At 56.7% G+C, this 25,958-nt stretch overlaps 1 protein-coding gene across 2 annotated transcripts in view; it reads right to left on the bottom strand.

Annotated features, from left to right (window-relative positions):
* The window catches only part of SZT2 (seizure threshold 2 homolog (mouse)), a 51,970-nt gene that overhangs the window by 9,150 nt on the left and 16,862 nt on the right, over positions 1-25,958 (bottom strand). For both annotated transcript variants that reach the window (XR_001917464.1, XM_018042872.1), the window contains exons 6-58: positions 25,608-25,749; positions 25,094-25,200; positions 21,408-21,618; positions 21,043-21,213; positions 20,455-20,689; positions 20,135-20,264; positions 19,090-19,232; positions 18,687-18,839; positions 18,440-18,554; positions 18,020-18,237; positions 17,722-17,937; positions 17,252-17,330; positions 16,958-17,052; positions 16,524-16,692; positions 16,240-16,354; positions 16,005-16,118; positions 15,645-15,815; positions 15,428-15,522; positions 15,069-15,192; positions 14,813-14,977; positions 14,519-14,723; positions 14,092-14,207; positions 13,737-13,983; positions 12,782-12,923; positions 12,556-12,648; positions 12,332-12,410; positions 11,936-12,229; positions 11,631-11,772; positions 11,359-11,454; positions 11,207-11,270; positions 10,790-10,975; positions 10,292-10,462; positions 10,116-10,203; positions 9,946-10,017; positions 9,567-9,768; positions 8,649-8,748; positions 7,822-7,951; positions 5,920-6,072; positions 5,715-5,817; positions 5,524-5,629; positions 5,327-5,438; positions 4,672-4,790; positions 4,403-4,567; positions 4,066-4,150; positions 3,767-3,931; positions 3,511-3,678; positions 1,865-1,998; positions 1,311-1,477; positions 1,100-1,197; positions 878-1,010; positions 648-778; positions 416-516; positions 167-343 (exon numbers count right to left, since the gene is read on the bottom strand). Coding sequence is in view for 1 of the 2 variants with exons in the window: in XM_018042872.1 (XP_017898361.1) it covers positions 167-343; positions 416-516; positions 648-778; positions 878-1,010; positions 1,100-1,197; positions 1,311-1,477; positions 1,865-1,998; positions 3,511-3,678; positions 3,767-3,931; positions 4,066-4,150; positions 4,403-4,567; positions 4,672-4,790; positions 5,327-5,438; positions 5,524-5,629; positions 5,715-5,817; positions 5,920-6,072; positions 7,822-7,951; positions 8,649-8,748; positions 9,567-9,768; positions 9,946-10,017; positions 10,116-10,203; positions 10,292-10,462; positions 10,790-10,975; positions 11,207-11,270; positions 11,359-11,454; positions 11,631-11,772; positions 11,936-12,229; positions 12,332-12,410; positions 12,556-12,648; positions 12,782-12,923; positions 13,737-13,983; positions 14,092-14,207; positions 14,519-14,723; positions 14,813-14,977; positions 15,069-15,192; positions 15,428-15,522; positions 15,645-15,815; positions 16,005-16,118; positions 16,240-16,354; positions 16,524-16,692; positions 16,958-17,052; positions 17,252-17,330; positions 17,722-17,937; positions 18,020-18,237; positions 18,440-18,554; positions 18,687-18,839; positions 19,090-19,232; positions 20,135-20,264; positions 20,455-20,689; positions 21,043-21,213; positions 21,408-21,618; positions 25,094-25,200; positions 25,608-25,749 (7,512 nt within the window). In the remaining variant the exon portion in view is untranslated. The remainder of the gene's footprint in view (positions 1-166; positions 344-415; positions 517-647; positions 779-877; positions 1,011-1,099; positions 1,198-1,310; positions 1,478-1,864; positions 1,999-3,510; positions 3,679-3,766; positions 3,932-4,065; positions 4,151-4,402; positions 4,568-4,671; positions 4,791-5,326; positions 5,439-5,523; positions 5,630-5,714; positions 5,818-5,919; positions 6,073-7,821; positions 7,952-8,648; positions 8,749-9,566; positions 9,769-9,945; positions 10,018-10,115; positions 10,204-10,291; positions 10,463-10,789; positions 10,976-11,206; positions 11,271-11,358; positions 11,455-11,630; positions 11,773-11,935; positions 12,230-12,331; positions 12,411-12,555; positions 12,649-12,781; positions 12,924-13,736; positions 13,984-14,091; positions 14,208-14,518; positions 14,724-14,812; positions 14,978-15,068; positions 15,193-15,427; positions 15,523-15,644; positions 15,816-16,004; positions 16,119-16,239; positions 16,355-16,523; positions 16,693-16,957; positions 17,053-17,251; positions 17,331-17,721; positions 17,938-18,019; positions 18,238-18,439; positions 18,555-18,686; positions 18,840-19,089; positions 19,233-20,134; positions 20,265-20,454; positions 20,690-21,042; positions 21,214-21,407; positions 21,619-25,093; positions 25,201-25,607; positions 25,750-25,958) is intronic.

Raw genomic sequence — 25,958 nt, 5'->3', positions numbered from 1 at the left:
ACAAGGGGTCTGGGCCTCTGCCCTCAGACCTCCTCTCCCACCCCGTGGCTGCCTCTTTGACTCGCCCTCCCTGCGACCTCTGCTCTGTCTGCCCCCTCTCCTGTTTCCAGACGGCAGCTTCCTTTAGCTGACCGCTCAGGAGAGGAGGGGCCCAGACGGCAGGCACCTTTTCATCCCGCACTGGGAAGTCCAACTGGCCATAGTGGTGGAAGAGCCCCAGCTTCTGGCTGAGGAGGCAGAAGATGAGGTGGGCGCGCGCATTCTGCCACTGCACAAGGCGAACCAGAGCGCGGCCCAGAGCCGCTCCCAGGTCTGGAGCCCAGTTGTAGGTCAGCAGCTGGAGCTGGAAGTCAGGGCTCAGCATCAGTGGGATCACAGAGCCCCTCCTACCACCCAGCCCCTGGCCCATGCCTACCTTTTTGTCCACGACCTCCAGCAGCAGGAACCTCTGCCGGGGAGCATTTCGCCCCATGCTCCCATCACCTCCCGGCTCAAAGCGCTGCACGGCTTTGGCAGCTATGGGGTCAAGGGGCAAAATGAAGGTCTTAGGACGGATCCCTCTCAATTGCTCACTGCCCCTCACAGGTCAGAGGCTATAGGATCAGTCCCTCTGAGACCCCCACCCCCACTGCAGGCTGTGGCCTCACCCTGCTGGGTGGGTCTCCTCCACTGTGAGAAGTTCCTGCCCAGAAGCAGCAGGTGCCGCTCAGCTGCCGGGCGGCGCGGTGGGCCCAGCTGTCCAAGGGAACACGGACTGAAGAGTTCTGGCTCAGGAGTCCTAGTGGGAGGGAGGGACGGACAGAAAGCAGACCATCTACGGCCCCATTCCCTGGCCATCGCCTCTCCCATCTCAGCTTCCGTGAGACCCCAAACTCACAAATGCTGCTCAAAGATGCGGACACTGGTGTCGCCAGCCATCGAGGTGACCAGGGTGGTGAGCTCAGACAGGACGGATGGGAGGAGGAAGCGGGACACCATGTGAGTGGAGCTCCTGGACACCGAGGCGCATCCTGGATCCCGGGCACAGAAGTCGTGGTGGGGCTCGGCGCTGGGGGCTGGGGACTGGGCCACAGGCTCAGGGGTGGGAGAAGGGTCTCACCAATCTGAACCATGAACTCCATCCAGTGCCGAGCGACACGAGCAAACACAGGCTGCAGGGCGCCTGCCTCGCCCTCTTCTAGCTGTGTGGTCCTCCGTCTGTAGACACAGCAGGAGTAAGAGCCTCGCACCCACACACAAGACCTGTATGTTCACACGCACTCAATAGCCCCTGTGACTTCACAGCACACTTTCCATGATAACACACATACCTTTGTCTCTGGGCTCCAGACTCTGGGCCTGCTGCCCGCTCAGTCCCACCCGGAGTCCGAACACTTTCCGTTTTGTGACGCCTCCGGCCCCGAGTGTCTTCTGGCCGATCCAGGACAATGTCATCAGTTGTTTTTGGGGAACCCAAGTCCCCACATTCTGTTTTACTCTGGGGGCAATGCAGTGAATGAGGAGGGGCTACTGGGAAGGGGAATGGGGTGGAGGATGGAGGCATCCAAGAATAGTTACAAGAACCCAGAAGAGCTGGAGGCCAACCAAGTAGCCTTGAGCAGGCTACCCAACTTTCCGGATCCTCAGTGGCCTCGCTAGTAACAGGCCTGCTGAAATCTTGCAGGCTGTGAGATCTGACAAGGAAAGTGGAAATGAAAACACTTAAGCTGAGGCTATCTGTGTGTAAGTGAGAACGTGCCATGTTCTGTATACTCCTGTCTAAGGGACAGAGCTCTGAGGCAGGGCCTCCAGGTAGTAGAGAGGGGAGACAGGAGGCAGGCAAGAAGGCAGAGGTCAACCTCACCACCTCCCTTTATTCCATTACCAGCATATCCCAGAAGCTACGCCGGCCAGCTCTGCTGGGAGGAGTCACAGGTTCGCCAGGGCTAGGGCTGGGGGGAAAGGTGCTGGCTCGGCCTGCAGGGCTCTTGGTGTCCAGCGACCCACTCCTGAGACTCCCTGTGAGTAGCAGGCATTACAGACTCCTGTCACTGACCATCAACCCCCATTTCAGACAACCCAGCCAGCCCCAAGACTGGTGAGAGACAGACATGCCATTTACTTACTCCACCTGTTCTTGCAACCCAGCCAGCCCTAAGTCTGGTAAGAGACAGACATGTATTTACATACTATACCTGTTCCTGAATGGTGGGGTGTGTGTGTGTGTGTGTGTGTGTGTGTGTGTGTGTGTGTAGGGAGTTCCTGATTGTGTGTGAGTGTGTGTGTGTGTACAGAGTTCCTGGTCGTGTGTGTGTGTGTGTGTATGGAGTTCCTGGTCGTGTGTGCGTGTGTGTGTGTGTATGGAGTTCCTGGTCGTGTGTGTGTGTGTGTAGGGAGTTCCTGGTCGTGTGTGTGTGTGAGTGTGTACGGAGTTACTGGTCATATGTATGTGGGTTTGTGTAGGGAGTTCCTGGTTGTGTGTGTGTGTGTGTAGGGAGTTCCTGGTTGTGTGTGTGTGTGTGTGTGTGTGTGTGTGTGTGTGTACACAGAGTTCCTGGTCGTGTGTGTGAGTGTGTACGGAGTTCCTGGTCGTGTGTGTGTGGGTTTGTGTAGGGAGTTCCTGGTCGTGTGTGTGTGTGTGTGTGTGTGTAGGGAGCTCCTGGTTATGTCTGTGTGCGTGTGTGTGTGTAGGGAGTTCCTGGGTGTGTGTGTGTGTGTAGGGAGTTCCTGGGTGTGTGTGTGTGTGTGTGTGTGTGTGTATGGAGTTCCTGGTTGTGTGTGTGTGTGTGTGTACAGAGTTCCTGGTCATGTGTGTGTAGGTGTCTGTAGGGAGCTCCTGGTTATGTCTGTGTGCGTGTGTATGCGTAGGGAGTTCCTGGGTGTGTGTGTGTGTGTAGGGAGTTCCTGGGGGGGGGGTGTGTGTGTGTGTGTATGGAGTTCCTGGTTGAGTGTGTGTGTGTGTGTGTGTGTACAGAGTTCCTGGTCATGTGTGTGTAGGTGTCTGTAGGGAGTTCCTGGTCATGTGTGTGTGTGTGTGTGTAGAGAGTTCCTGATTGTGTGTGTGTGTGTGTGTATGTGTGAGTGTGTACGGAGTGCCTGGTCGTATGTGTGTGGGTTTATGTAGGGAGTTCCTGGTTTTGTGTGTGTGTACACAGTTCCTGGTCGTGTGTGTGTGTGTATAGGGAGTTCCTGGTTGTGTGTGCGTGTGTGTGTGTAGGGAGTTCCTGGTCGTGTGTGTGCATGTTTGTGTAGGGAGTTCCTGGTTGTGTGTGTGTGTATACAGTTCCTGGTCGTGTGTGTGTGTGCGTGTGTAGGGAGTTCCTGGTGATATACCGCCAATCTAAGGGAGTGACCAGCTGCACACATGCATTTCTATCACGTGTGTCACCTTGCTGGCGCAGGGAAGGTGAGGGACAGCTATGAATGTGTATTTTAGATGCAGCCTCTGCCGCGTCTCCCCAGACTCTCCTTGCACCCTGACCTGGAGCACTGTCTCACCCGGACCTCCAGGGCTCTCCGGACTCCACGTACCTGCAGATGCGTCCTCTGTGCACAGCGGTGCTGGCAGCAGCCACAGCTCCATGACGGCGTCCGCCAGGGCCTGGCGGGCTGCTGTGCGCAGCTTCTCCTCCAGCTGCACAATGCTGATGTTCCCCTTTTCCCAAACATCCAGTCGAAGCTGTGGGGCCCCGCGTGGAGCTGGAAGAAAGAACAGGGGCCACCTGAGTGTGTCCCTGGTTTCCACAGCATTAAATGAACACCCCCTCCTCTGACCAAGCTGCCCCACCTGAAGAACTGTCTGGCAGGACTGGGCAGCGAGTGACCTGAGTCAGCTGCTCGAACTCTTCCTCCTGCAGTGGGTCTGGGGGCCCCGGAGAAGAAGTGGGCCATGATGCCAGTGAGATGGGGGCTCCCTCCTCATCCACAAAAGCTAGAGTGATGCAGGCGACCCCTGGGTAGAAATCCAAAAGGAAAGCTCAGCTCTGAGACTTCTGGGCCCTGCCCCTCCCCACCCCATCCAGCTGCAGGACAGGAACAGGCTTTCCCACACCCCGCGGCGCCATGGGCCCAGGGGCTGCACTGTACCTTTGCCCCCAGTGCCCTGTCCTCCAGGCTTGTTGTACAAGTAGATGTCCAAGTCGGGGAGGCCACCCTGCGGCGGGAGTGGATGCTGCGGAGAGAAAAGCCACCGAGCACTAAGCCCAGCCAGGTGGACACAGGCTTCAGGGAACGGGTGTCCACAGGGAGAGCGGGGAACAGGCACACGCAAGAGCAAAGGGAGATACAGGTAGGTAACAAGGGCCGGGCCGGGGCTGGGTGTACAGAGGTCCACGGGTGCACAAAGGTACACGGGTGGGGATCTGTAGAAAACAGCTTCCTCAGCAAGCATGCATGTAGGTGTGGACTGGGGGTGCAGCCTCACCTGGAAGTGGTTCCGGCTGTTGCTGTCTGTGTACTTGGGGGAGTGCAAGAAGATGAGCAGGTTCTGACGCAGGTACCAGGCCAGGGCGGGAAGCCAGGGCCGGCAGGAGGGCGGCAGGGCCAGGTGCAGCACCTCCGAGGGCAGACTCCCTGGGGGCTGGATGAACTGCAGAGAGGGAAGGAAGGAAGTCAGAGCTGAAGAAAGTTTCTGGCTGCGACTGTCCTGGTAGCTGCGGTGGAGTCACGCAGGGAGCCTGGGAGGGAGCTGACCTCCACATCAGCTGGTGTCAGCTTGCAGTTCCGCACGAGCATGACCGTGATGACGTCTAGTGTGGCCTCATCCAGGCGCCGACGCAGAACTCGTACGAGCTCATCTGTGATCTCAGGACCTGGACATAGCCATGGTGGGGAGGTGGAGATGCTCGCTGGCAGAAGATCCAGCCATTCCATCTCATCCCTTAACCCCAGACTCAAAACAGGCTGCCCTATACCAGAGGTAGCCAGCACTAAGTTCTAGTTCTGCCAAGCTACTTACTCAGCATGTGACAGATGAGTCTTACCTCTCAAAGCCTCGGTGTCCCCCTCTATACAGTGGGAATAATAATAGCATCTATCTCATCAGTAACATTCTTAGCCCAAGGCTAGTATACATTTATTGAGCCATAAATAAATGAGCCAGTTGCCTATTGGATACCTTGGGTTCAATGTATCCCAAACCCGCCCCAGTATCTGGCCAATGGGACCACCATCTATCCACATATTCACTCAGTTTAGACATCTGGGTGCATTTTAGCCAGCTATAGGTCCTACCCTTCAACATCTCAGGAGCCTGTCCTTTCCCACCCAGCTCCTGCTCGAGGGAGGCCTGGAGCTAGTGTAAGAAGTCCCAGACAACTGTGGAACCTCATCTGGCCACTCCCCGCACCTGCTTGCCCCACGCCATGCACCAGCAGCTGGATATGTCTGTCCACTTGGCCCACAGGACGAGCAGCATCGGAACTGCGGCTGGACGCCATGTCCAGGGGAGAACGAGGACCCTGCAGGCAAACTGTGGTCAGGGCCTGGCTCCAGGGAGCAAAGTCTGCAGGAGCACGGGGGAATCAGGGAGTGGGAGATACATGCCGAGGCTTCCTCGGAACAGATGGGCTCCTGGCTTCGGGACAGAGCAAGGGATGGGGGCAGGGCGTCACTGTCCCACGGCCGCTCACTGCAGGACGTCTCCAGGAGCCTGGGAAAGAGTGGCACGGGAGGGCTTTGGACAAGAGCTCCTCCACTGCCTCAGGCTGTAGCCTGGCTTCCCAGGACTCACATACCGCAGATAGTACACAGCTTTTGTTGCTCGCTCCTGATAAACAAACATGTTCTTCCGGTTCACCACAGAGAAGGCATTAAGCACAGAGCGTAGGGCCTGGATGGCTGTAGGGGGAACCAGGGTTTAGAAAACTCTTTTCTCCAAATTCCCCATCCCCAACCACAACCCCACTACACTCTACCTGCCCTCTCATGCCAATCACATACCCCGAGAGACGCCCATGCTGGGTCCCATTTTGAGGCGTGAGTGGACTCGAATCACGGTTCCCCATACGACGTCACAGGAGAAATGGCCAGGGACAAATTGCATCGTGGCGGCCAGGTACCCTCGGGGCCCACAGCTCTCATCAGCAGCATAATCTGGGGGACAGGAGATGGTGGATCAGAAACAGGGCACAGCCCTCTGCCCTCAGACTTCTCACCTGTGAACTGGCCTACCTGTCCTCAACCCCCGACTCCTCTGGCCGATCACTCTGCGAGGGGAAAGATGGTCGCTTTGGGTATTAAGATAAGCTCTTAGGAAGACAGGTCATAGCACAAAGGTTTTCAGAACTATCTCAGGAAGACATGGAGAAGGAGCTAAGAAGAGGTGTCAGGAAAGGCAAAGCATAATCCTGAGGATGCTGCCAGGACACTCTGAGCCTGTCAGAATATAATACAGAACATATCCTACTCATGTATTCATTGGGCAGTGCAATAATAATACATACCCCATTAAAACAGAATGTGCGTGACTGCTCACATACCCCTGCAGCAGGGGGGACACTACACCCTTTGCTCTGGAGGACAGCTAGCCCAGAAAACCCAAAGGGTTGGGTGGCTCTTTGCAAGAGTCTGTGGCTGCAGCCCATGGCCTTGATCGACCCCTTCCAGGTTGACGAGGAACCTTCCAGTAGGTCAAGGTGGCAATCTGGTTTCCCAGAGAAGCTGCTCTAAGATGTGAGCAGAATACAGGACACCCAGGGGCTGCAGAGTCTGGACTGGAATGCTGGTTGCTAAGGGTTTCAGTGAAACCATATGGAAAGACTAAAATGAGGAAGGGCTGGGTTTGGGCTCCGACTAGTCTCACATCCCGGGCTGTTGGGAGCCACTGGGAAGGAGTGCTTGGCGGTCGCAGCTCATACTCAATTTGCAGAAGAGGTCTTCTAAACCCTGGGAAGTCCATCAATTATGGGGATTCTGCTTTGATATGGAACACATCCCAGGACGTGCTGAGAGACGCGCTCTCCCGTAGCTGTTAGGAACGTTTGTCTACAGCCTTGCCGAGCATGTTAAAGATAAGGAGTGATCTGACGTGACTTTTAGAACTGAGGGAGAATGGCAAAGGAATGGAATGATCTGGCTTTTTTCTGTGAGCTGGGGTGAGAGGTTGTGAGGAATAAGAGAAGGGAGTGGAAGTGTGGAGATTTTGATTCCCATCTCAAGTAGATGATCCTGTGTTTCCTAACCCCAAAGGTTTCTGTGCCTGCCTGTCTGGAGGGACAGCCAATCAGAGGGCAAATCCTATAGGCACTCAGGCTCCACCCCTCCGGGGTTCTCACCTGTGAGCTGGCCTACTTGTCCACCACCCCTTGCCCTTTCCTTGGCCCCGGCCATCACCCTGCAGGGGTGAGATGGTCATTTCAGAAAACAAGGCATGCCCTTAGGAAGACAGGCCACAGCAGCACCTGCTCTGGGTCCCTTCTCTCCTGTATTCTTCCACAGCGCCCCCTCTGCTGGCTCTCTCCCATGGAACAGAAACATGCTCAAGTCTCTACCGTATTTTAAATTCCTGCCTTGCCTCCCACCTCCCTTTAGTCTCACCGGATCTATCTGCCTCTCCCTTCACTGCCAGGCGACTTGAAAGAGGAGTGCCTCCCGGCTCCTCCAGCCCAACACCCTTTCATGGCCCCACTTCCTCTGGTTCCCTACTCCTGTCTCCACTGAAAGCGCTTTCACTAAAGTCACTGATGACCCCATGGCAGCCAAACCTGGTGATCCTTTTCTGTCCTCTTCTCCTTGTTCTCACTGTATTACCTGGCACCGAGGACCAAGTAATGGTGAGTTACTTAGTCTGCCCCCAGCTTCTCAGCAGTCTTCGGTAAAGGCAGGCTCCTGAGTGGGACTCACCATCGCTGGGCAGTGGTACCCGCTGGCGGGAGTGGAAGGGGGTCTCGCTACGCCACAGATCTTCTTCACTCTCAGCCACCAGAAGAGAGTTGCAGACATGACTGTCGTGCAGGTCCTGAAGAAGCAGCCGCTGAGAGAAGAAGGAACCAGCTCTCAGGGAACTGAAATATTCCTGCATACACTGCTGCTGGTGGTGGAGAGGGGTGATCAAAGGCTAGAGAGAATGCCCGTTATCTCTGGGGAGTCGGAGGTCAAAAAGAGCATCAGTAATCACTGGGAGCTCAGAGATGGTGTCTGACAGTCACTGGGCTCTGGGCGCTGAAGCCAGTGAGGAACATCTGTCCCTCCTCTTTGCCAGAATCTATTTACTGCCCTTCAGATCTCAGCTTAAAAATCTCTTCCCAGCTTTCCCTGACACTGCAGATGGTCAGATCCCTGTTATGTGCTCTCACAGTCTCTGCTTTTCCTCTACAGAAGCCTTCACAATTCAGCGGAAATAATTTGTGTTTTAGTTGTTTCATATCCATCTCTCCCCACTTGACATAAGCTTCCCTCTGTCTTAATTTATTATCTCATCCCTAATGCTAGCTGAGTGCAATGAGAGGGAGCATCTCACAGTCTTTGGAAGGGAACGAGAGAGTAACCCACTGTGGGGGTGGGTTGGGAGAGCTCCTCAGGTTGTAAGGACGTTGGGGAGTAATAGCATCCCAGTAACTAAGGGTCAAAGAAAACATCCAAGTTGGATCAACAGCCTCTGAAAGTCAAGCTCCTGGAAACTCCTTCCTCATCTGGGCTGCATCCCATGCCTGGGGAGCCCTGCCCCTTACCTGGTTGACCTCCCTGCAGATCTCCCCAACTCGCCTCACCAGGAGCTGCTGCAGGTGGCGACACTCGGTGCCTGGCCCCACATCCTCCCGAATCAGGCTCCTGGGGAGGATGCATCAGACACAGAATGGCAGTGGGAGGAAGAGAGGGGAGGAGGTCATGGGAGGAGGGACCAAGAGGAAGGAAAGGAAGGAGGACTGGACAAGGGGAAGTAAACATGAAGGGGACTAGGAAAGATGGAATTCTCAGCAGCTATTCTGGAAGCCTGGGCTCCAGGCTTGCCTCACCAGCCTCCATGTAGGCACCACCTGAGGTTTCCCTCACGCAGTTCACCTCTTCTTTATCCTCCGATCTTCTTTGTCAGAATGGTGGGCCTCCCTTCTCTTAACATGCCCACCCCCATGATTAGAGCAGCACTGAGCGAGATGCCTAAGTATGGTGCTGCTGCTTACTAACTGGGATCTTGAGCAAGCATAATATAACCTATGTGTGCTGGAGTTTCTTCATTCTGACCATAAGGATAATAATATTTCGCAGGTATGTTACAGATCAAATGACTGATCCATATAACAAACACCACAGTGCCTGCCACATAGCAAGTACTTGTTAAATACTACCTATTATCCCTTATTTTTATATACCTATAGCTCCTGGGCTGCTGTGAACTATAGATTCTCTTAATGCTTGGCTAGGAGCCAAAATCCTCATCATCTTTTCACCTCCATTAGAAGAGCGGAGTGATATGCTTTGTTACAACATGTGGGAAGTGGTCAGGAGCCCCCAGCCTCGGAGCACAAGTCAGATCCCTACCCAAAACCTCAGTCCCAAGTCTAGCCTTCTAACAACACTGAAGAGGGGAGCTGTGGGACCAGGGAGAAGCTAATGTCAGCATCAGGCTGCAGGGCCCAGCTGCTCCTTACCTTGCATGTGCATACACTTCCACACGGTCCTGCAGCACCCGGACAATGAGCCAGAAGTCAGGCAGGCAGGGTCCAGGGAGGCCTATGAGCGAAGGCTGTGGAGGTGGCGGCCCGGGTGGGGTCCGCAACACGAAGGGGGGCTTCTCACCTGGGGTCTCACTGGGACCCTCACTGTCTGAGCCACTGCTGCCACCATCGTAACCTGTGTCAAACATGCTTAAGTTCAACCTAACCCTTAGGCTCATGTGAGCCCCAAAGGCATCACCTTGGTGGGTCCCCCTGGGTTAGTCCCTACTGATGGACCTGCCCAGACCTTCCACTATGTGGCCCTGAGTCCACTTCCCATCAGCTTGGTCTTCCCTGCTCTGCCCCAGCTTACCTAGGTGGTCCGAGTCCACACTGCCCTGACTGGACATGAGACTGAGTCCCCGGCTGGGCCCAGCCTGGCTCCCTGGGAAGAAAAGGGAAAGCCTGGAGCCTCTCTCGATCCTGCCAAGGACGCTTTCTGAACACGGTTGCAGGGCAAGGAAGGTGCAAGTCCTCTCTTACCTCCCTGGGGCGGGTTGGGGAGACTGATGAGCAGGGGGCTCTGAGAATCCTCTGGGGAGCCAGGGGCTTGGGGGCTGGCTGTCAGGGCCTGAGGGTCAGGAGGTCAGGTTGGAGCACAGCCCCATATTTCCACCACCACCCGCTCCTTTCGCAGCTGAGCCCCAGGCAAGACTCACCTCCCCTTCGAGGCCTTCAGCCCTGTCCTCCTGGCTGCGCCAAGCCCAGGCCGGAGAAGTCCCAAGCTCCCTGTGGGACCCACCTGGCTGTTGGCCCACTGCCACAAAGAAGAAGCCACTGTCAGGGTCCTCAAGAAGAACATGACCAGGGAGGTGGAGGCGGCGGAACTCCTAGGGAGCAGGAGCCAAGGGCAGAGGTTAGGCAGGAGCAGCTCTCCCTATTGGTGGGCCCCACACTTCCTCATCAGACCCCTCACAAGTACCCAGTGAAGCACACACTAGCATCCCCGTTGAGAGTTATGAAAAGGTTCAGTGACTCGCCCAAGACTCAACAGGCCCAGGGGCAAGGGTGAGCTGGGCCGCCAGGCATGGGGTCAGAGTCAGACCACAGGGTGAGGAGGTGGACTCCAACCGAGAGAGGGCCTTCCGGTTCTATCCGTGCAGCCTGGGGAAGGATGGGCCCCAAGGTGACCAGGGAGCGTCTTGAGGGCAGCATACCTCCTTAAACTGTGTGAGAGAACGCTCTGGCCCAAATACAAAACTCAGGGGCAGCGTTTGGCGCAGGCAGGTGGAGCGTCCAGGTGAGCTGTGGATGTGGGCAGCTGCGCGGTGCAGGGCCGGGCTCTGGGGGATGCCCCCTCTTCGCAGCGCCCCCACCATCTCATCCTCCAGCAGCCAACGGATCTACGGTCAGAGAGCAATACAGGGAGTGGTGAGGGGCACCCCCCATGCTGACTGGGGCATCACTGCACTCCTCTATCAGAAGACACTGGAAGAGACTCTGCCTCACAGACTGGGACAGGCCTCAATGGACCTCAGAATAAAGGGGGTGTCTTACGTCACCATCTGATGGAAAGGGTGTCAGTTACAGTGCTGAGGGGCGATTACTTAGGCTGGGGGAGGGAAGGCCCTCACCTCACTCATGGTGGTCTCAACAGCCAGTCTGTGGGGTGTGGCCAAATTAGACAGTCCTGGGTGCCTAATTGGAAAAAAGGTTTACATACTGGTTTCCAGAGGACAAAAACCAATGGGGAGCAAGGAAGTCTAAGAGGGAGATAAGGAAATACCTGTCTTCTCCTGGAGGCGGCAGTGGGGGCCCCAGCCCATCATCGGATGGCTGCCCTGGGGACCGAGGGAAGGACGCACTGCTTTCAGATGTTGACCTGAACAGGACAGGAGCAAAGGTCAAAGGTCAGCACCTATCATCCTCCCAAGGCCTCCTCAGCAATCCTTTCTTGGAATCCTTAAGGTACCTTTAGTCCCCAGGCACCCCTAAATTCCTTACGGGTTCCCCTACTCTAACAAGGCCCCAGACCCGCCACCAAACTTGCTGCCACACCGGTGGTGCTGAGGATCTGAGGTCGGGGGGAGCTCCACTTCCAGGGGCAAGGTCAGCACAAAGACGTCCAGAGTGACACTGAGGTCCCGCAGAGGAACTCGGCCTCCGATGGGGGGCCCCTCCAGGCTAGAAAGCACCTGGCCTGGGAGACGGGGGAGGTTAGGGGTCACTGGAGCCCTGGGACAAGCACAGATTCGAAATGTCCAGGGCTGAAGAGTTATACCCAGGGGCTCTCTCCCACCCCCAGACAGGCAGGCAGCCTGGCCCAGGTCCTATGGCCCTCCCCTGGGGACCTCTAGACTCACCCAGGCAGGTGGGCAGGCTGCACACAGGCACTGAGCTGTGCTGGCCACGCAGCCGCACGGAGCACGTGAGGTGCAGGAAGAGTGGCGGCAGGTCATGCACCAGGCTCTCGGGCCCCGTGGGGGAGTCGCCCCCCAGGATACTGAAGGAGTCTTCATCGGGGTTCACGGTGTCTGCGTCTGACAGCGAGGTGGAGTCCAGCCCGGCAGGCCCCAGGTCTGGTTCACGGCTCTCGCGGTACTCCACCTCCAGCTCCGGGTCACTCTCGGTGACCACGCAGCAGGCAGATGCGTCTCCTGGAGACACATGTCACGTGGTCAACAGGAGAGGCTGGCAGCGGAGGCCCCGGATGCTGGCCTGGAAGCCGCCTTTGCCCCTCTACCCACTGGCCTATGTACCTTCCTCTCCTATGAGCTCAGCCTCTGAAAACTCCAAGTCACTGACTTTTCTGTCGACTGTATCCCGGGGGCCCTCATCCTGGGCAAGAGAAAGGGGCAGCCTTACCTGAGGTGGGCCTCAGGGGACCAAGGATCAGGGATCGGGAGGATCTGGGTGGGCCAAGCAGGATTTCAGGGGCTACAGGCTGTGGGGAGGGAGGGAGGTAAGGGAGATGGCCACTCACCTCACGCCTGCTGGATGGAGGGCAATAGAAGAAGTAGTGGGGGTTGGAGGGCACGGTGCGGAAGTGGAGACTGCTGATCTCCAGGAACTTCTCCTGTTTGGGGTTCGAAGGCTACGATGTCAGCTGCTATTCAGCTGAACATTGCCCCTACCCTAGAACAGACACTTACACACCCCCAACCATGAGGGACCACTGCCCAGCCAGGGCTCTGTCTCTCTATCCTCACCTGGATGAGGCTGTGAAGAGCATCATGGGCCTCTCCTCTGAGCTGACAGACGTCTGTCAGAGAGATCTCCAGGCCCGGGTCTGGATGCCCAGGGACACGGGTGCTCTGAAACTCAGGCTCGCTTAGGTCCTCGGTCTCTATGCTGAGCAGGGTGGGGGGTAGTGAAGTGTTAGGAACCATCACATCCTAGAGGAGCCTGCTTCCCAAATGGGAGCAGCGCACAACGGCCTGCCTCTCTCTCTCAGAAGGGTGCTGAGCACAGGACGCTGGTAGGAGAGGTCGGGAGAACCCGCCCACCCATCTCCACTCTAACTTCCATATTCCTTAGTGGCTGGACATTTCTGTGCAACAGAGGAATGAGCAAGGCTGATTCCTGGCTTTCTGACTTGGACCAGTGGGTGGAGGGAGAGATCATTCATCGTGGAAGAGAGACCCAGGTGGAGAAGCAAGGTTTGGTGGGAAGACAGTGCACTCATCTGAGGGGCATGAAAGGTGGGGGATCTAGACCTCCAGAGAGGGAACTGGGCGTCACCAGTGCACTCATCCCTCCGCTCCTTCCGTTTCCCCAGTGCTGACCCCTGTAGACACCAGACACACAGCTGTCTGCCTGCCTCTCTCACGCAACAGTTTCTGTCTTTGTGAGACTCAGCAGTTTAGGGGATTATCACTACTATCTGGATGTCCTAAGAACAAGCTTCTGCTTTCACTGATGGCCACTGGTAACTCCCCACCACTAACCTAGCTCAACACTCCACACCAAAACAGGAAAGCTGGGAGAACCAGGAAAGTAAGATGGGGAGACTGCTGCCCATGTTGAATGGGAGACACAAGCCTGGGCAGGAGGTGGGAAACCCGTGGCCAAGCATGGCTGGTCGCCTCCCCAGGGCAAGAGGCCCCGGGCTATAGGGGCTTTGTCTGTGTGCCCCCTTATATATCATTCAAGAACCATCCCAACCTGGACTCAGAAGCCAGGACAGCTCGTTCCCGAGGCTCGGGGCCCTCCTCCATGCTGCTGCTGAAGAGCCCTGGGCTGAGGGGACCGGGGCTTGGGGGTGCATGAGGCAAACCCCGAGTGTGGCCGCACAGTGCGAGCAGAAATGGGGTGATGTCTATCTCCTGCAGCAGCTCCTCACAGGCATCTACCGCTATCAGCAGGTCCTGCGAGGTCACGCTCTGTGCCTGCTGCAAGCTCCGGAACAGCCCTGCGGGAAGCGGAAGGGGCCACGAGGTCAAGCTCTGTGAGGACCTCTCCAGTCCCCATGTCCATCATCTGCAAAGTGGGCTCCTCCTTGCCACGGCGTCACACTCACCGCGGACATAGCATCGCTGTGCGTGCTCCTGTAGCAAGGCACAGTGGTTGGCTGCCTCCTTGTGCCTGTGCTCCATCCAGGCTGAGGAGAGGGAAGGCTGGTCGAGGAACTGAGTCCTAGGAATGGAGGAAAGAGAGGGCTTGGCTAGCTCCCCTCAGTGACAGCCCACACTTAACCATCCCCCACCTTCCAGTGGATTGTCCCTGGGTCCCTACCAAACGCAGTGACGGCTCAGAGACTTCAGCTGATGAGCTGAAGGAAGTCCAGCACTGGGCAGGCAGGACACGGCCAAGAAGCTGAGCTCCTGCCACTGATCATCAGCTTGTGTGTCTGTCCCCTTGAGCAATGGCTGGGGGCCATGGTTGGCTGGGGGCCATGGTTGGCTGGGGGCTGGGAAAGGACCTAGGTCAACACGGAGGGCACTCACCGGAAGACGAGATCTCGGGGTGCCTGAGGGGGCTGCACGCCAACCATCTGCTCCCTCAATGCTTCCAGAGAACAGCTATAGATGTAGACAGGACACCGGGTCCGGGGCCCATCTGCACCCTCTGTCTGTGAAGCCTGGCGCCCAGCGTAAGCTGGTAGGTCCTGACAGAAGGGTGGGCTCAGCTCTCCTGGATTCTGGGCACTGTCTGTGGGCAAGAGTGGCCCATGGCATCCAGCCCTCTGTCTGTTCCCATTCTTGCTGCTGCTTAACTGACTTAAGAGTCAGCAGACTTACCACTGGCTGGGGTGACACTGAGGGTGGGGACCTGGGACTTTGTCACCGTGACCCCAGTTCCTGCCAGATCTTTCATGCTGGGGGCCCCATTCCAATCCCCAAACTTAGGCCTTGTCTCCTCTTGAGGGGGTCCCTCTAGGCCATATGAAGCCAGATGCAGGACATCTGCAGAAGAAAAGCAAGACATAACTCAGAGCTGCCTGGCGGGCCAGTGAGGGGGCTGAGAGGATGAGTGAGAGAGGCCAACAGTCGGTACCTGAGAAGGTCGCGGGGAGGAAAGTCAGAAAAACATGCTGGGGGGTCACAAGCCTCGCATAGCAGCGCCACTGAGGGGGCTGGGCAGAGCTGACGGGCCCGGGAGTTTCAGGAGGGCCTGGGCTCTGTACGAGAGAAACAAAATCAGAGCCGTCTGAAGGGACCACCCAATGCCCACTCTCTTTCTCTGCCCAAGACTCCATGCTCAGGGACAGGTTGCAAGACTGGTGACCACGAGGGATGGCGGCACCCTGTCAGTGGCGGGCGGCACTGAGCCTCCCCAGACTTAGAAAGCTGGGGGGGAACATGTGGGCATGGCAGGAGGTCACCATGATGAAGGCCCGATGCACCAGTGCTGACCGGGGTGGGAAGACCGGGGTCTCCGATGGGCTGGGCGCTGCTGCCTGCTTGATCCTTTAGGATCCCAGGGTCCCCCACCGGTGGCCCCTCTGGACCTACAATGAAGGTAGAGGTGGACGGGAGAGAGCAGAGCTCTGAGGTGCAGGAAAGGGGAGGCCAGAACCCAGACGGGAATCGCTCTGCAGAGTCTGGTAGCTGGAAAGAGGCAGGGGCTCACCTGGACTGTGGCAGGTCCGCCGAAGCACCTCGTGCAGGAAAGCTGCCTGGTCAGTGGCGGGCAGCGGGAGCTCCCGGTCACTCAGCTCCTGGCCCAGGCAGCCATGCAGCAGGCACAGCACCATGTCATTGGCGGGACAGGGCGCCTCGGCAGGAGGGACGCCCTCTGGCTCTGCCCAACACACACTCCGCTCAGCACCCAGGGCCTCCTGCTGCCCAGCAGCCCCCGGCTCTGGCCCGGCCAGCCCAGCCCTCCTGCAGCCCCCGCCCCCAACACTCTCTGCTCCTTCGCAGACTCATCTGCTTTCTGTGCTCTAATACCCCTTGGCTGGCTGGCTCTCTAGGCACAAGGCTCACCCACCTCTGGAAAGCAGGAGGAAGAACATCTGGAGCTGCTGGCACTGAGGCAACAGTCCCATGAGGTCAAAACGGAAAGGGATCTCGTGGACGCAGGCGTCTCTTCCCTGGTCCAATCCTGGGAGGGCGGTGGGGGTGGGGTGGGGGGAGACGAGCACAGGGAGGCCTGGAGTTCCCGTCTGCAGCTGGCTTCTCCCCACTCCTCCCCGGCTCCTGCCCAGGGGCCCCTCCCCACTGACCGGCAGAGACCCTTGGCTCCGGGGGCAGGGGACTCCACTCCTTGCTCTGGCAGAGCTGTATCAGATACTCGAAGCTCAGCATGGAGCCTATGCAGGCAGCGTCCCGAGGGTGGAGCTAGGGGAGGAGTAGCAGAGGGCAGGGGTGAACCCCAGCTTCCAGCTCTCAAGGAAGGCCCCACCAACACAGACATTCAGAACACAGAGACTGAGAGGGACCAGGAAGCCTTCAGGCTGTGCTACTCCCAGGGGACTAGGGAGCGGTGGGGTCCTCCGAGGCCACTCACAGCTCGAGGGATCTCACAGTACGTCAAGTCTTGGAGGTGCCTCCAGCTCTCAGGGCCAGGTCCCACCCGTCCATGCTGTGGCTCCACCCACACCTCGGTGACCAGGTTGAGTTCCGAGTCCCCCTCCAGGGCCTCCACCTCCACATCGTTGTCATCATCTGTTGAGAAGCTAAAGGAGGAAGGACTCTAAGCCTGGAAGAAAGGAGAGTCCAACCCACCGCCGCCTGGTCAGGAGTCGGCCCACAGAGGGCGGGAAGGCCAGGGCTCACAGGACAGCCACAGTTCACACATGGCCTTCTGTCACTGTATCTGCCCGATGAAGCGTCTAAAGACAGCATCCCCTGCCCTGACTTTCAAGGTTGGGAGACAGACCTTCAGAGGGCAGTAGGGGGAAGGGGAACTGGAGCAAGGTGGCTCGGGGGGTCGGGGCTCACCTGTCCTTGGTGGAGGTTGAATGAGGCGGGAAGAGGATGTACTGGACCACGCATGTGTGCCTCTCCTCGGCCGCAGCCTGCCCCGGGGGCTCGTTCTGGGACAGGAGGGGAGAGTTTGGGCCCGCCCCAGCCCTGGCCCTCAGAACTTTAGGCCCCTCACCACACTGTCCTGGGATTGGCCTCAGGCCACAGGGTCCCAGTGAGGCAGTGTTTCCATCAGCCTTGAACCCGCTCAGAAGCGAGTAGCCGTGGGATGACGATGGACCTTGGTGGGATGTGAGGGATGGCACATACCTGAATCGGGAGCTCCAGGACCATGGTGATGATGCCTTCCCCACTGCAGGCGAAGTGGAACCCTTCTGAGAGCCGGACTCTGAGGCCCCGGAGGAGCAGCGGTAGGACGGGATGAGATGGGGAGAGACATTCAGCATGCAAACCCTGGCCTCCGATGCCACTTAGACACCCTCTTTCCAGTGGCCATCCAGGCAGACTTGTCTGCTGGTGGCCCTGTTCAAACCACTGGTCCCTCAGGGGCAGCAGGTCCAATGAGAACCAGAGGCCAAAGTCACCAAGTTGTGGGGAAAGGCGGTGGGTAGGGGAGCAGCGCGCCTGCTCTGTGCTGGCTCTGCTGCAGAGCAAGGGCCTCAGAGATGAGGGCAGATGGAGGGGCCGTGTCTGGCTTAGGCTTTCTGCCAGCATCCAGGCCCAGCGTCGACGCTTGCTCCCTCCCTGCCCACCGTGGCCCGGTAGGTGGAGTGACGTACTCAGTGAGGATGGAGAGGAGCTGGGCGATGGCACTGAGCGGCAGGGCAGGGGCCAGTCCTGATGGGATGCTCCAGAGCCAGCGCTGGTGGTACAGGTAGCGGGACAGTGATGCCAGGCTAGAAGAGGCTGAGCGGCCCGACACCAAGGGCAGTGGCCCTGGCGGCTCCAGGGTCAGCAAGAAGGGTGCCCGGTAGTCCAGAGGCAGCTTCTCATACCTGGGCAACAAGGGCAATTCCCAGTTGACCTCTGCTCATGCTCAGCTCACGTTCCTGGCCTGTCCTCACCCTCTCTACCAACCTGATGAGCAGCTTGTCCAGCGGCTTATGCAGGACCACAAGGCAGGGCCGGTCAGACAGGGCCTGCTGTGGCCCCAGCGTTGGGGGGGACTTGGAGGGAGAGCTGCCCCCACCGGTGCCCCCTAGCCCTTTTCGTTTCACCTTGGGTGTTGGCTCCTTGCTTTGAACCCGGTGGGGGAAACGCAGGCGCAGGATTTCTTCTCGCAAGTCTGACACAATCTGAGGGGAAACTGTGATCACACCCTCCCATCTGGTATGGACATGCAGAAGGGGTCCATGGACGAGGTGGGAGAGCCTGGTGCCGCACAGCTTATTGGTCTGGGGGGCTCCTCCTTCGACTGGCCCCGAGAGTGCTGGGGAGAAGCAGCCTGTCGACACTCCAGGGCTCGTGGGTTGGAGAGTGAGTCGGGGCCCCGCTCACCTTGTGCCGAGCCTGTGCTGGTGTGCCGATGAGAAAACCCAGGCGCAGCACCATGCACGGGGCCTTGGAGATGATGCGGACCATGTAGAAGGAGGAAGGGGGCTGGTCTGGGGCACTGGGGAGAAATGGAGGGTCTGTGAGCAGCCCTCGGTTGGGAGAAGATGGGTTTAGGAGGAAGGAGGGAGAGGGTCTGGGGTGAGAGGAAGAGACACAGGCTGGGGGGAGGAGGGGACATCACGGCACCCACCTGGAGAGCAGCTTCACGTAGGAATAGCCCTCGACCAGCACGAAGCTGCTCCAGTCACGGAGCAGGGAGGTCAGCGAGGAGTGCGAGATCCTACACTGGACGGTGCTGTAGCGGCCGTTGCTGCCCGGGGTGTGCAGGTGCTTGGGGATCGGCCTGGGAAGAGGGTGGGCGGTGCAGTCAGCCGTCCCGGCCCCAGGCGTTGGGGAGAGGGACAGGCTGCTACTTCTCTCTTCCAGGCCCTGTCTGAGGCTCTGGAGGCTCAAGAGCAGGAGGGCTAGGACGGTTGGCGCTTTCCTTGGCCAAGTCGGTATGGGCTCATCCACTGCCTCCCTTCCCCGTCACTTCGCGCCCCTCCCGCGCCCTGCTCCTCCACCCAGGCTGTGGCCTGACCAGGGATACCCACGTGTCATGCTCCAGGATGAGCACCAGGCGGTGCATGTGCAGCCAGCGCTGCCACGAGTTAGCGTCCATGGACAGCACTGGCTTCCAGTAGGCAGCAAACTGGGCGTGGGAGGAGTCAGAGCCACTGTGCTGAAGCGACAGCACCTGGGGGCAGGAAGAGCTCGTGAATGACCTCCACGCGGCAGCAGAGCCTGGGGTGGGCGGGGTCAGAGGCAGCAGTGGAGTAAAGCTAAAGGAACCTTCAGCCCCGCCTGGGACAGAGGCAGAAACTGCCTCCAATATGAAGGCTAGGTCAGGGGCCCCCAGCCTCTAGAATCTCATGCCTAATGGTCTGAGCTGGAAATGTTGAAATAATACTAATAAATAAAATGCACAATAAATGTAATGTACTTGAATCATTCCAAAACGACTCCCCCAAACCCAAGTCTGTGGAAAAATTGTCTTCCACAAAACCAGCCCCTGGTGCCAAAAAGGTTGGGGACCACTGGCTAGATTAAGACAAACGACCCCAGGGACAGGCTGCATGGCCTCTTAAAGATGAATCCAGACACAGGATGAAACTTCCATCACTGACTTTGGGGGAAAGCCTCTGAGTGATGGCAGGACCTTAGGATGAGGGTATGATTCACTAGAATAAGCCCCCAGCCCCTCAGTGCTAGGCTGATGGCTGGGGCCAAGTGTGGAGAAAGCAAAGGACAAATGGAGCCACAGTCCTTGAGAAGCACAGCAGTCAGCGGTTGGCTGCAAGTGTAGGGGAGGCTGGAGGATGCGTGTGGAGATGGCGAGAGGGCTTGCAGCTGGCTGGGAGACCACTACCGAGACATTCTGCGAGTCTTGACCTTTGACTCCAATGATCTGTTGGGGGCCACCTTTCTCTAGAGACTCTTTCCTCCCCTGGGGGGGCAGTGGGGGTGGGGAGGAGGGAGCTCTGAAGGCTCAAGTTCAGGGTCCTGGTTTGGGGGCCTCAGAGGCGAGGAAAATGAACGTGCTTCTGGGCTCCAGAGGGCGAGCACAGGACAGGGAGAATGCGCGCCAGGGCCCCTCACCGGGGTGGTGGAGCCGGGTGGGATGTAGAAGAGAGGCACTCCGCTCTTGGTGCTGTCGGGCAGCGTGAAGTGCTCTGGGACGGAGGAGAAGGACTGCAGGTGGGCGAGCATCTGGTCCGTCTGGTTGATGCTGCAGAGCAAGGGCCACCCTGAGCCTCCCCGGCCTCTGGAGAGTCAGGGGAGGGGAGCCCCAGGGGCACCTGGGAGTCTGGACACAAGTCCCGAGTGCTCAGGGTGACTCTCTCCAGCCCCCGCTTTCACACATCCACCCCTCCACACAGCAAGTGGGGCCTCCGTCACTGAGCGGTGACCTTGCTTACCTCTGTAGTGTATTCCAGAACCGTCGGATAACGTGGGTGCGATACAGCGAGCGAATGGGTTGTCTCAGCGCACAGGACACGTCATGAAGGATGTCATAACCGCCTTCCATTGTCACTTCCACCCGGGTACCTCGAGGGCCCTCAGGCTCCAGGGGCCAGGGTGCAGTAGCCACGTATTCAATGCGCATATTGTGTTTCCACAGCAGCACCAGCTTCACCTCCAGCTGGGACCCGCCTTCAGGGGAAGCAGGAGGGGAAGAGGGCCTGGGGCTGAGTCTTGTCCGCAACCTCCACCTACAGCATGGAACTCTAGCCAAAGGTTCCAAGCCTGGTTCCACAGAGTGCAGGCCCAGAGCCTACCAACTGACACAAACTGAAGTTTGCAGGCAAAATCTGAAAACAAAGCTAAGTCCAGGACACTACACTACTCTCAGCTGACTCACCTGGAACAGAAGGAGATGGAACTGGGAAGCTAAATGCTAAGAGAAGTAAGCCCAGCTCAACTGACAGGCAGAGTCTGCCGTGCATGGTACACGGGGCTCTCCTGCTCTGTTTAGATGTGAGGGATACGGCAGGGCCGTACCTTACCTTTGGCCAGTGTGACCTCTCGGACGCTGTAGCCCTCTCGAAGCCGCACAGACACGGTGCTGACCAAGTCAGCCGGAACCTCCTTCTCAGTGTGCTTTTTCCGGCGCAGGGCCAAGGCAGGGTTGCTGCTTGCGGAGACCAAGTGCTCATTAAACAGGCGGTGCTGAGACCCTAGGGGATGGGGTGGGGGAGGGGGGGGTCGGGCAGAGGCAGGGGACAGTGTTACCTGTTAGCTGACGGAGAACAGGGCGAAGTCAGCCCAGTTACACTGCCCAGGGACCCGAGCCCTAGACAGATCCCTGCGTCATCTCTGGGTCCACACTAGGGTCCCCCGGTTCCCACACCTGCCCTAGTCTGCCCCTCACCACAGTAATATTCAGGGTTCAGGGCTTCCCCGCTGCGCAGGAAGGAATAGAGGAGAAATGCCCGGTGGTAGACAGTCAGACCCAGGTTGCCTGGTTCGGGCTCAGGACAAGTGGACAGGTAGGAGCCGAATGTTGCCATGGCGATAAACTTCATCAGTTCCACATTGGGTACGTGGCCAAAACTGCAGTCATAAGAGTAAACTCCTCCCACCTGAAGAAAGGGAGCAAGTAGAGACCTAGCTCTGAGAGAGGCAACGGAGAAGAGAGTGCAAGAAGAGGCTGGGCTGCGTGGTGGCTCGCACCCCAGCACAGCTGCAGCTTTCCTTCCCTGAGCCCTTCTGTCTGAAGCCAACGGCAGCTGGCCACACCCCTCTCGCCCCACATCAAATACCAGCCTGACCCCACTCACTGAGATTCTGGCCAACGGCTCACCAAATTCCTATCATCTCAAGACTGCAGCATCTGACAGGGTGCTTCTCAAACCTTAGGGTGCACACAAAACCCAGAGGCCTGGGGTGGGAGCCTAAGAGTTCGCGTTTCTAACAAGCTCCCTGGCAATGCCAAGGCTGCTGGTCTGTGGACCGTAGTGTGAGCACTAAACCTACAGATCAGAGACTGGAGAACCACATACAACCTGTGGTCAAACCTAGCCTAGCCTCTGTTTTTGTAAATAAACTTTTATGGGAACACAGCACACCCATTCATCTTTCCTACTGTCCATGCCTGCTTTCAGGCTACAAGAGCACAGCTGAGCAGCTCGGACAACCACATGGCCCACAAAGCTTGAAATGTTTACTAGCTGGTCCTTTGGAGGTACACTCTAGAATTTAGTGGTCCCCAACCTTTTTGGCACCAGTGACCAATTTCATGGAAGACGACTGTCTCATGAACCAGGGTTGAGGGGGATGGTCTCAGGATGATTCAACTGTATTACATTTACTGTGCCAGTTATTCCTATTATTATTATTACATCAGCTCCACCTCAGATCATCAGGCTTTAGAGACCAGAGGTGGGGACACCTACAGATGGTTCATTCAATTTCCTGGCCACTCAGCTCCTTAACCCTCATCTCCAAGAACTTTATTCCACTCACCTGCCCCATAGCTACACACTGGCCCCTGGCTTCACCTGGAACTACTTCCTCTTTGTGAACTCAATTGCCACATCCCTGATTACACATAACTCTGTCCCATTTTTAAGTTCCTTTCATCCTCCTCCTCCTGCTGCTCTTTGATCCCATTAAGACTCCCAGGCCTTGAACCACTGCTCTTTTCAAATCTATCCACGTCCTCCTGGGCCTCTTTTCGCAACCCAGCCTGGACTGCATGTTCAAGCAACTTCTTATGCAACATTCTCAACTCCCAGGCCCTCCTCACCTTTTTTCTGCTTCCACCTGGAAACCCCAACTAGGATCACAAGCTCTATACCCAGATCCCAAATGAGATCTTCAGTTCAGTTCAGTCGCTCAGTCGTGTCCGACTCTGCGACCCCATGAACCGCAGCATGCCAGGCCTTCCTGTCCATCACCAATTCCCTGAGTTCACTCAAACTCATGTGCATCGAGTCGGTGATGCCATCCAGCCATCTCTGTTGTCCCCTTCTCCTCCTGCCCCCAATCCCTCCCAGCATCAGTCTTTTCCAATGAAGTCAACTCCTCGCATGAGGTGGCCCAAGTACTGGAGTTTCAGCCTCAGCATCAGTCCTTCCAATGGACACCCGGGACTGGTCTCCTTTAGGATGGACGGGTTGGATCCCAAATGGAAGAAAAACTGCATAGTTGTGTAGGGTGGTGGTACATCAAAGAGTATGGCACCCGATCCAGCTGGTCCTTCAGGCGCCATTCCTCCTTCTTAGCTCTGCCTCCCTCCCTCACAGTACATGTCTTCACTTCTATCCTAGTCTCAGAGAAGCAAGGACACTATTCTGCTCCAAGAATCCCTCAACTTATTTTTTGAGCCAACGCCCTCCTCTTAATTTAGGGACTTCACTCCATCCAGCTTCCTTTCCTTTATTTTCAAACTGTGCTCCACTATGGCCCTTTGGAAACATGAAGTCTCTAGCTTAAAACACAAATCAGAACACCCCTCTCTTTCCACACTATCCTCCCCTGAGGCTGCCGTTCTCTCTCTCGAGCTTACTTGCTCCTCCCTTGATCTGAACAACCAGATTCCACGTGTCAACACTTGTCTTACATCCTTCCCTTCCATCCACTCTTCCACGCACTGCAATCATTTCTCTCACCGCCTCTGGACTATAGTAGCCTCGAAAAAAATTTCTATAACCTAATTGCCAAACCCAAAGGGCACTTTTCATTCCTCATTGTACATGATCTCTCTACTGCCTCTCATGCTGTTAAGTACTCCTTTTCTCCCCCAAACCCTGAAATTCTTGACACCAGAGCCTTCTGGTTTCTGTCTGATTATTTCCTCTTCATTCTTTGCTGGGCCACCTCTCTATGAAAGATCTTTAAACCTCAGTAGCCCCCAAGTTCTTTGGGGACCCTTATCTATTCTCAAACGCCATGTGTAGGCTGCCCGAATCCTAACTATCTCTCAGTCAGTGTGGACTCCTGAGTATCTGGTCTGTATGTCCGGCTGCTAACCGCTACGAACGGCAGTCATTTACTGCGTAATTCTGCACTATGCTAAGCCCTTCAGATGCATCACCTCACCCACTGAGGAAGGTGCTATTACAACCTCCGTTTACAAATGAATCCACCTAAGAAGTGAAGTGGTGTGTCCACATCACACAGCCAGCAAGTGGGGTCGATTCCGGCCAGGCACGCCTAACTCCCAAGCTGACACCCAGGCGCCTGGAACAACATGCGCACACCTGGACTCATCATCCTGTCCGCACTCCACCCCAACTGCGGCTCTGTTGACTCTGCTGGCTCCCAGTCATCAGTGAAGTCAGAAACTTGGAGACGCCTTTAGCCCCTCTTTCTTGTTCACCCCTCACATCTCGCTAATCGTAAGTCATGTTGATGCCGCCCCTTCATTTCCTTAATGCTACCCCCCATTCTCTCTTACCCTGAATTCCCCTAGTTTAAGTCCTGATCCTCTCACCTGACCACTGCAATTAACAGCCTCCCCGCCTCCACTCTTGTCCCTCCCCCAGCAATGAGTGACATTTATAAAACACAGACCCAGTAAGTGACTTTCCTTCCCTCCATCAGTATCACCCACACAATTATGCTGGAACTCCTCTAACACAGCAGAAGCACCTTTCCATGCTCTGGCCTATGCCTACCCTCTAGCCTCACTTTCCACTTTCTGCCTTCTATCCTATAGCCTGTCAATCCAAACTGGCTGCAGGTCCCTGAATATACTCCCTCCTCTGCTTAAGCTAGTTTGAGCTGGGTTTTCTGACCCTTGAAACCGAAACAGGAATAACTAATCTAATGAGGGAGGTGGGACTGGAACTGACTGCCAGACAGCAAATTTTGCATTCTTCTTACTATAACACGCTGTCTCTCACATCCTAAGGAAAGAACAAAGATGAGAATCCTCTCCCACCAGTTTAATATCCTATTCTAGACATGATGCTCCATCCCCATCCCCACCATCCCTCCAGAACTATGCTATTGGCTTTACCTGGGAAACCACTGCCTACAAGAAAGTAACCAGCCACACTCCACCTGGTAAGGTATGATACTTTCCTCTCCTCCTTCCCAGAAAGTCCTTACCTGCACAAAAGAACAGGCCACAGTGCCACTGCGAAGCTGGTTCAGCAGCGTCTCACAGACAGCAACATCGGGGACACTGGTCACTCCATCCGTGATCACAATGATACCTGGAGCAGGAAGCATCAGACTCAGACCTGGGGTCTCTCCAGATCAGAGTCATAGGGAGGCGCCCAAGGGACAGGACCTCAGTGTCCACCAACCACTGTGTTTTATAATCCTCCAATACCTTTCCTTCTTCCCTTCCCTCCTGCTCCAACCTCTCGAGGGCTGGGTCCCAAACTCCTCCCAAGAGGTGATCTTGGAGCTCTGCTCCTTCCCACCAGGATCCCTGCTGGTTGTCAGAGCTGGGGCTACTAGAGATGCACACTACTGAACACTTACCTTTCACAAACAAGGAAACAGACATGCTTCCCTGCAGCCCACTAATCCTTTGGAACTTCTATCTTTGCTGATAATACCACCACCCTTCCTATACCCCCCTTTCCCCAGTCTCACCAACATTCCTCCTACTGACCTGCACTGGAGTTGGAGGGCAGCAGCTGCAGCGCCAGGATGCCCTGACGAATCATGCTGACCAGCCCAAGATCAGCTGTCACCATGGAAACGCCCACTTTCCGGCCTGAGGGCTCCCCTGAGTCTGGGGACTGGTCCTCGGTCTGGCCCAAGTCACAGAAAAGATTGAATGGGACAGATGGCGCTGCTACCCCATCCACAGCAAAGCCAGAATTGATAGTCTAGCATTGCCCACGCCAGACGGGCCTAATCCTATGAGCTCTCCAGTTCCCCTACTGTATGGCCAAGTCCTGACTATGCTCCTTCCCCTGCTGTGCGCTTGGAGGCCGATTCTCAGATGGGCAAGCCGTCC

This window comes from Capra hircus, chromosome 3 (assembly GCF_001704415.2).
Source record: "Capra hircus breed San Clemente chromosome 3, ASM170441v1, whole genome shotgun sequence".
Lineage (NCBI taxonomy): Eukaryota > Metazoa > Chordata > Mammalia > Artiodactyla > Bovidae > Capra > Capra hircus.
Note: the sequence above shows the minus strand (reverse complement) of the source record. Positions and strands in the feature narration are given on the sequence as shown.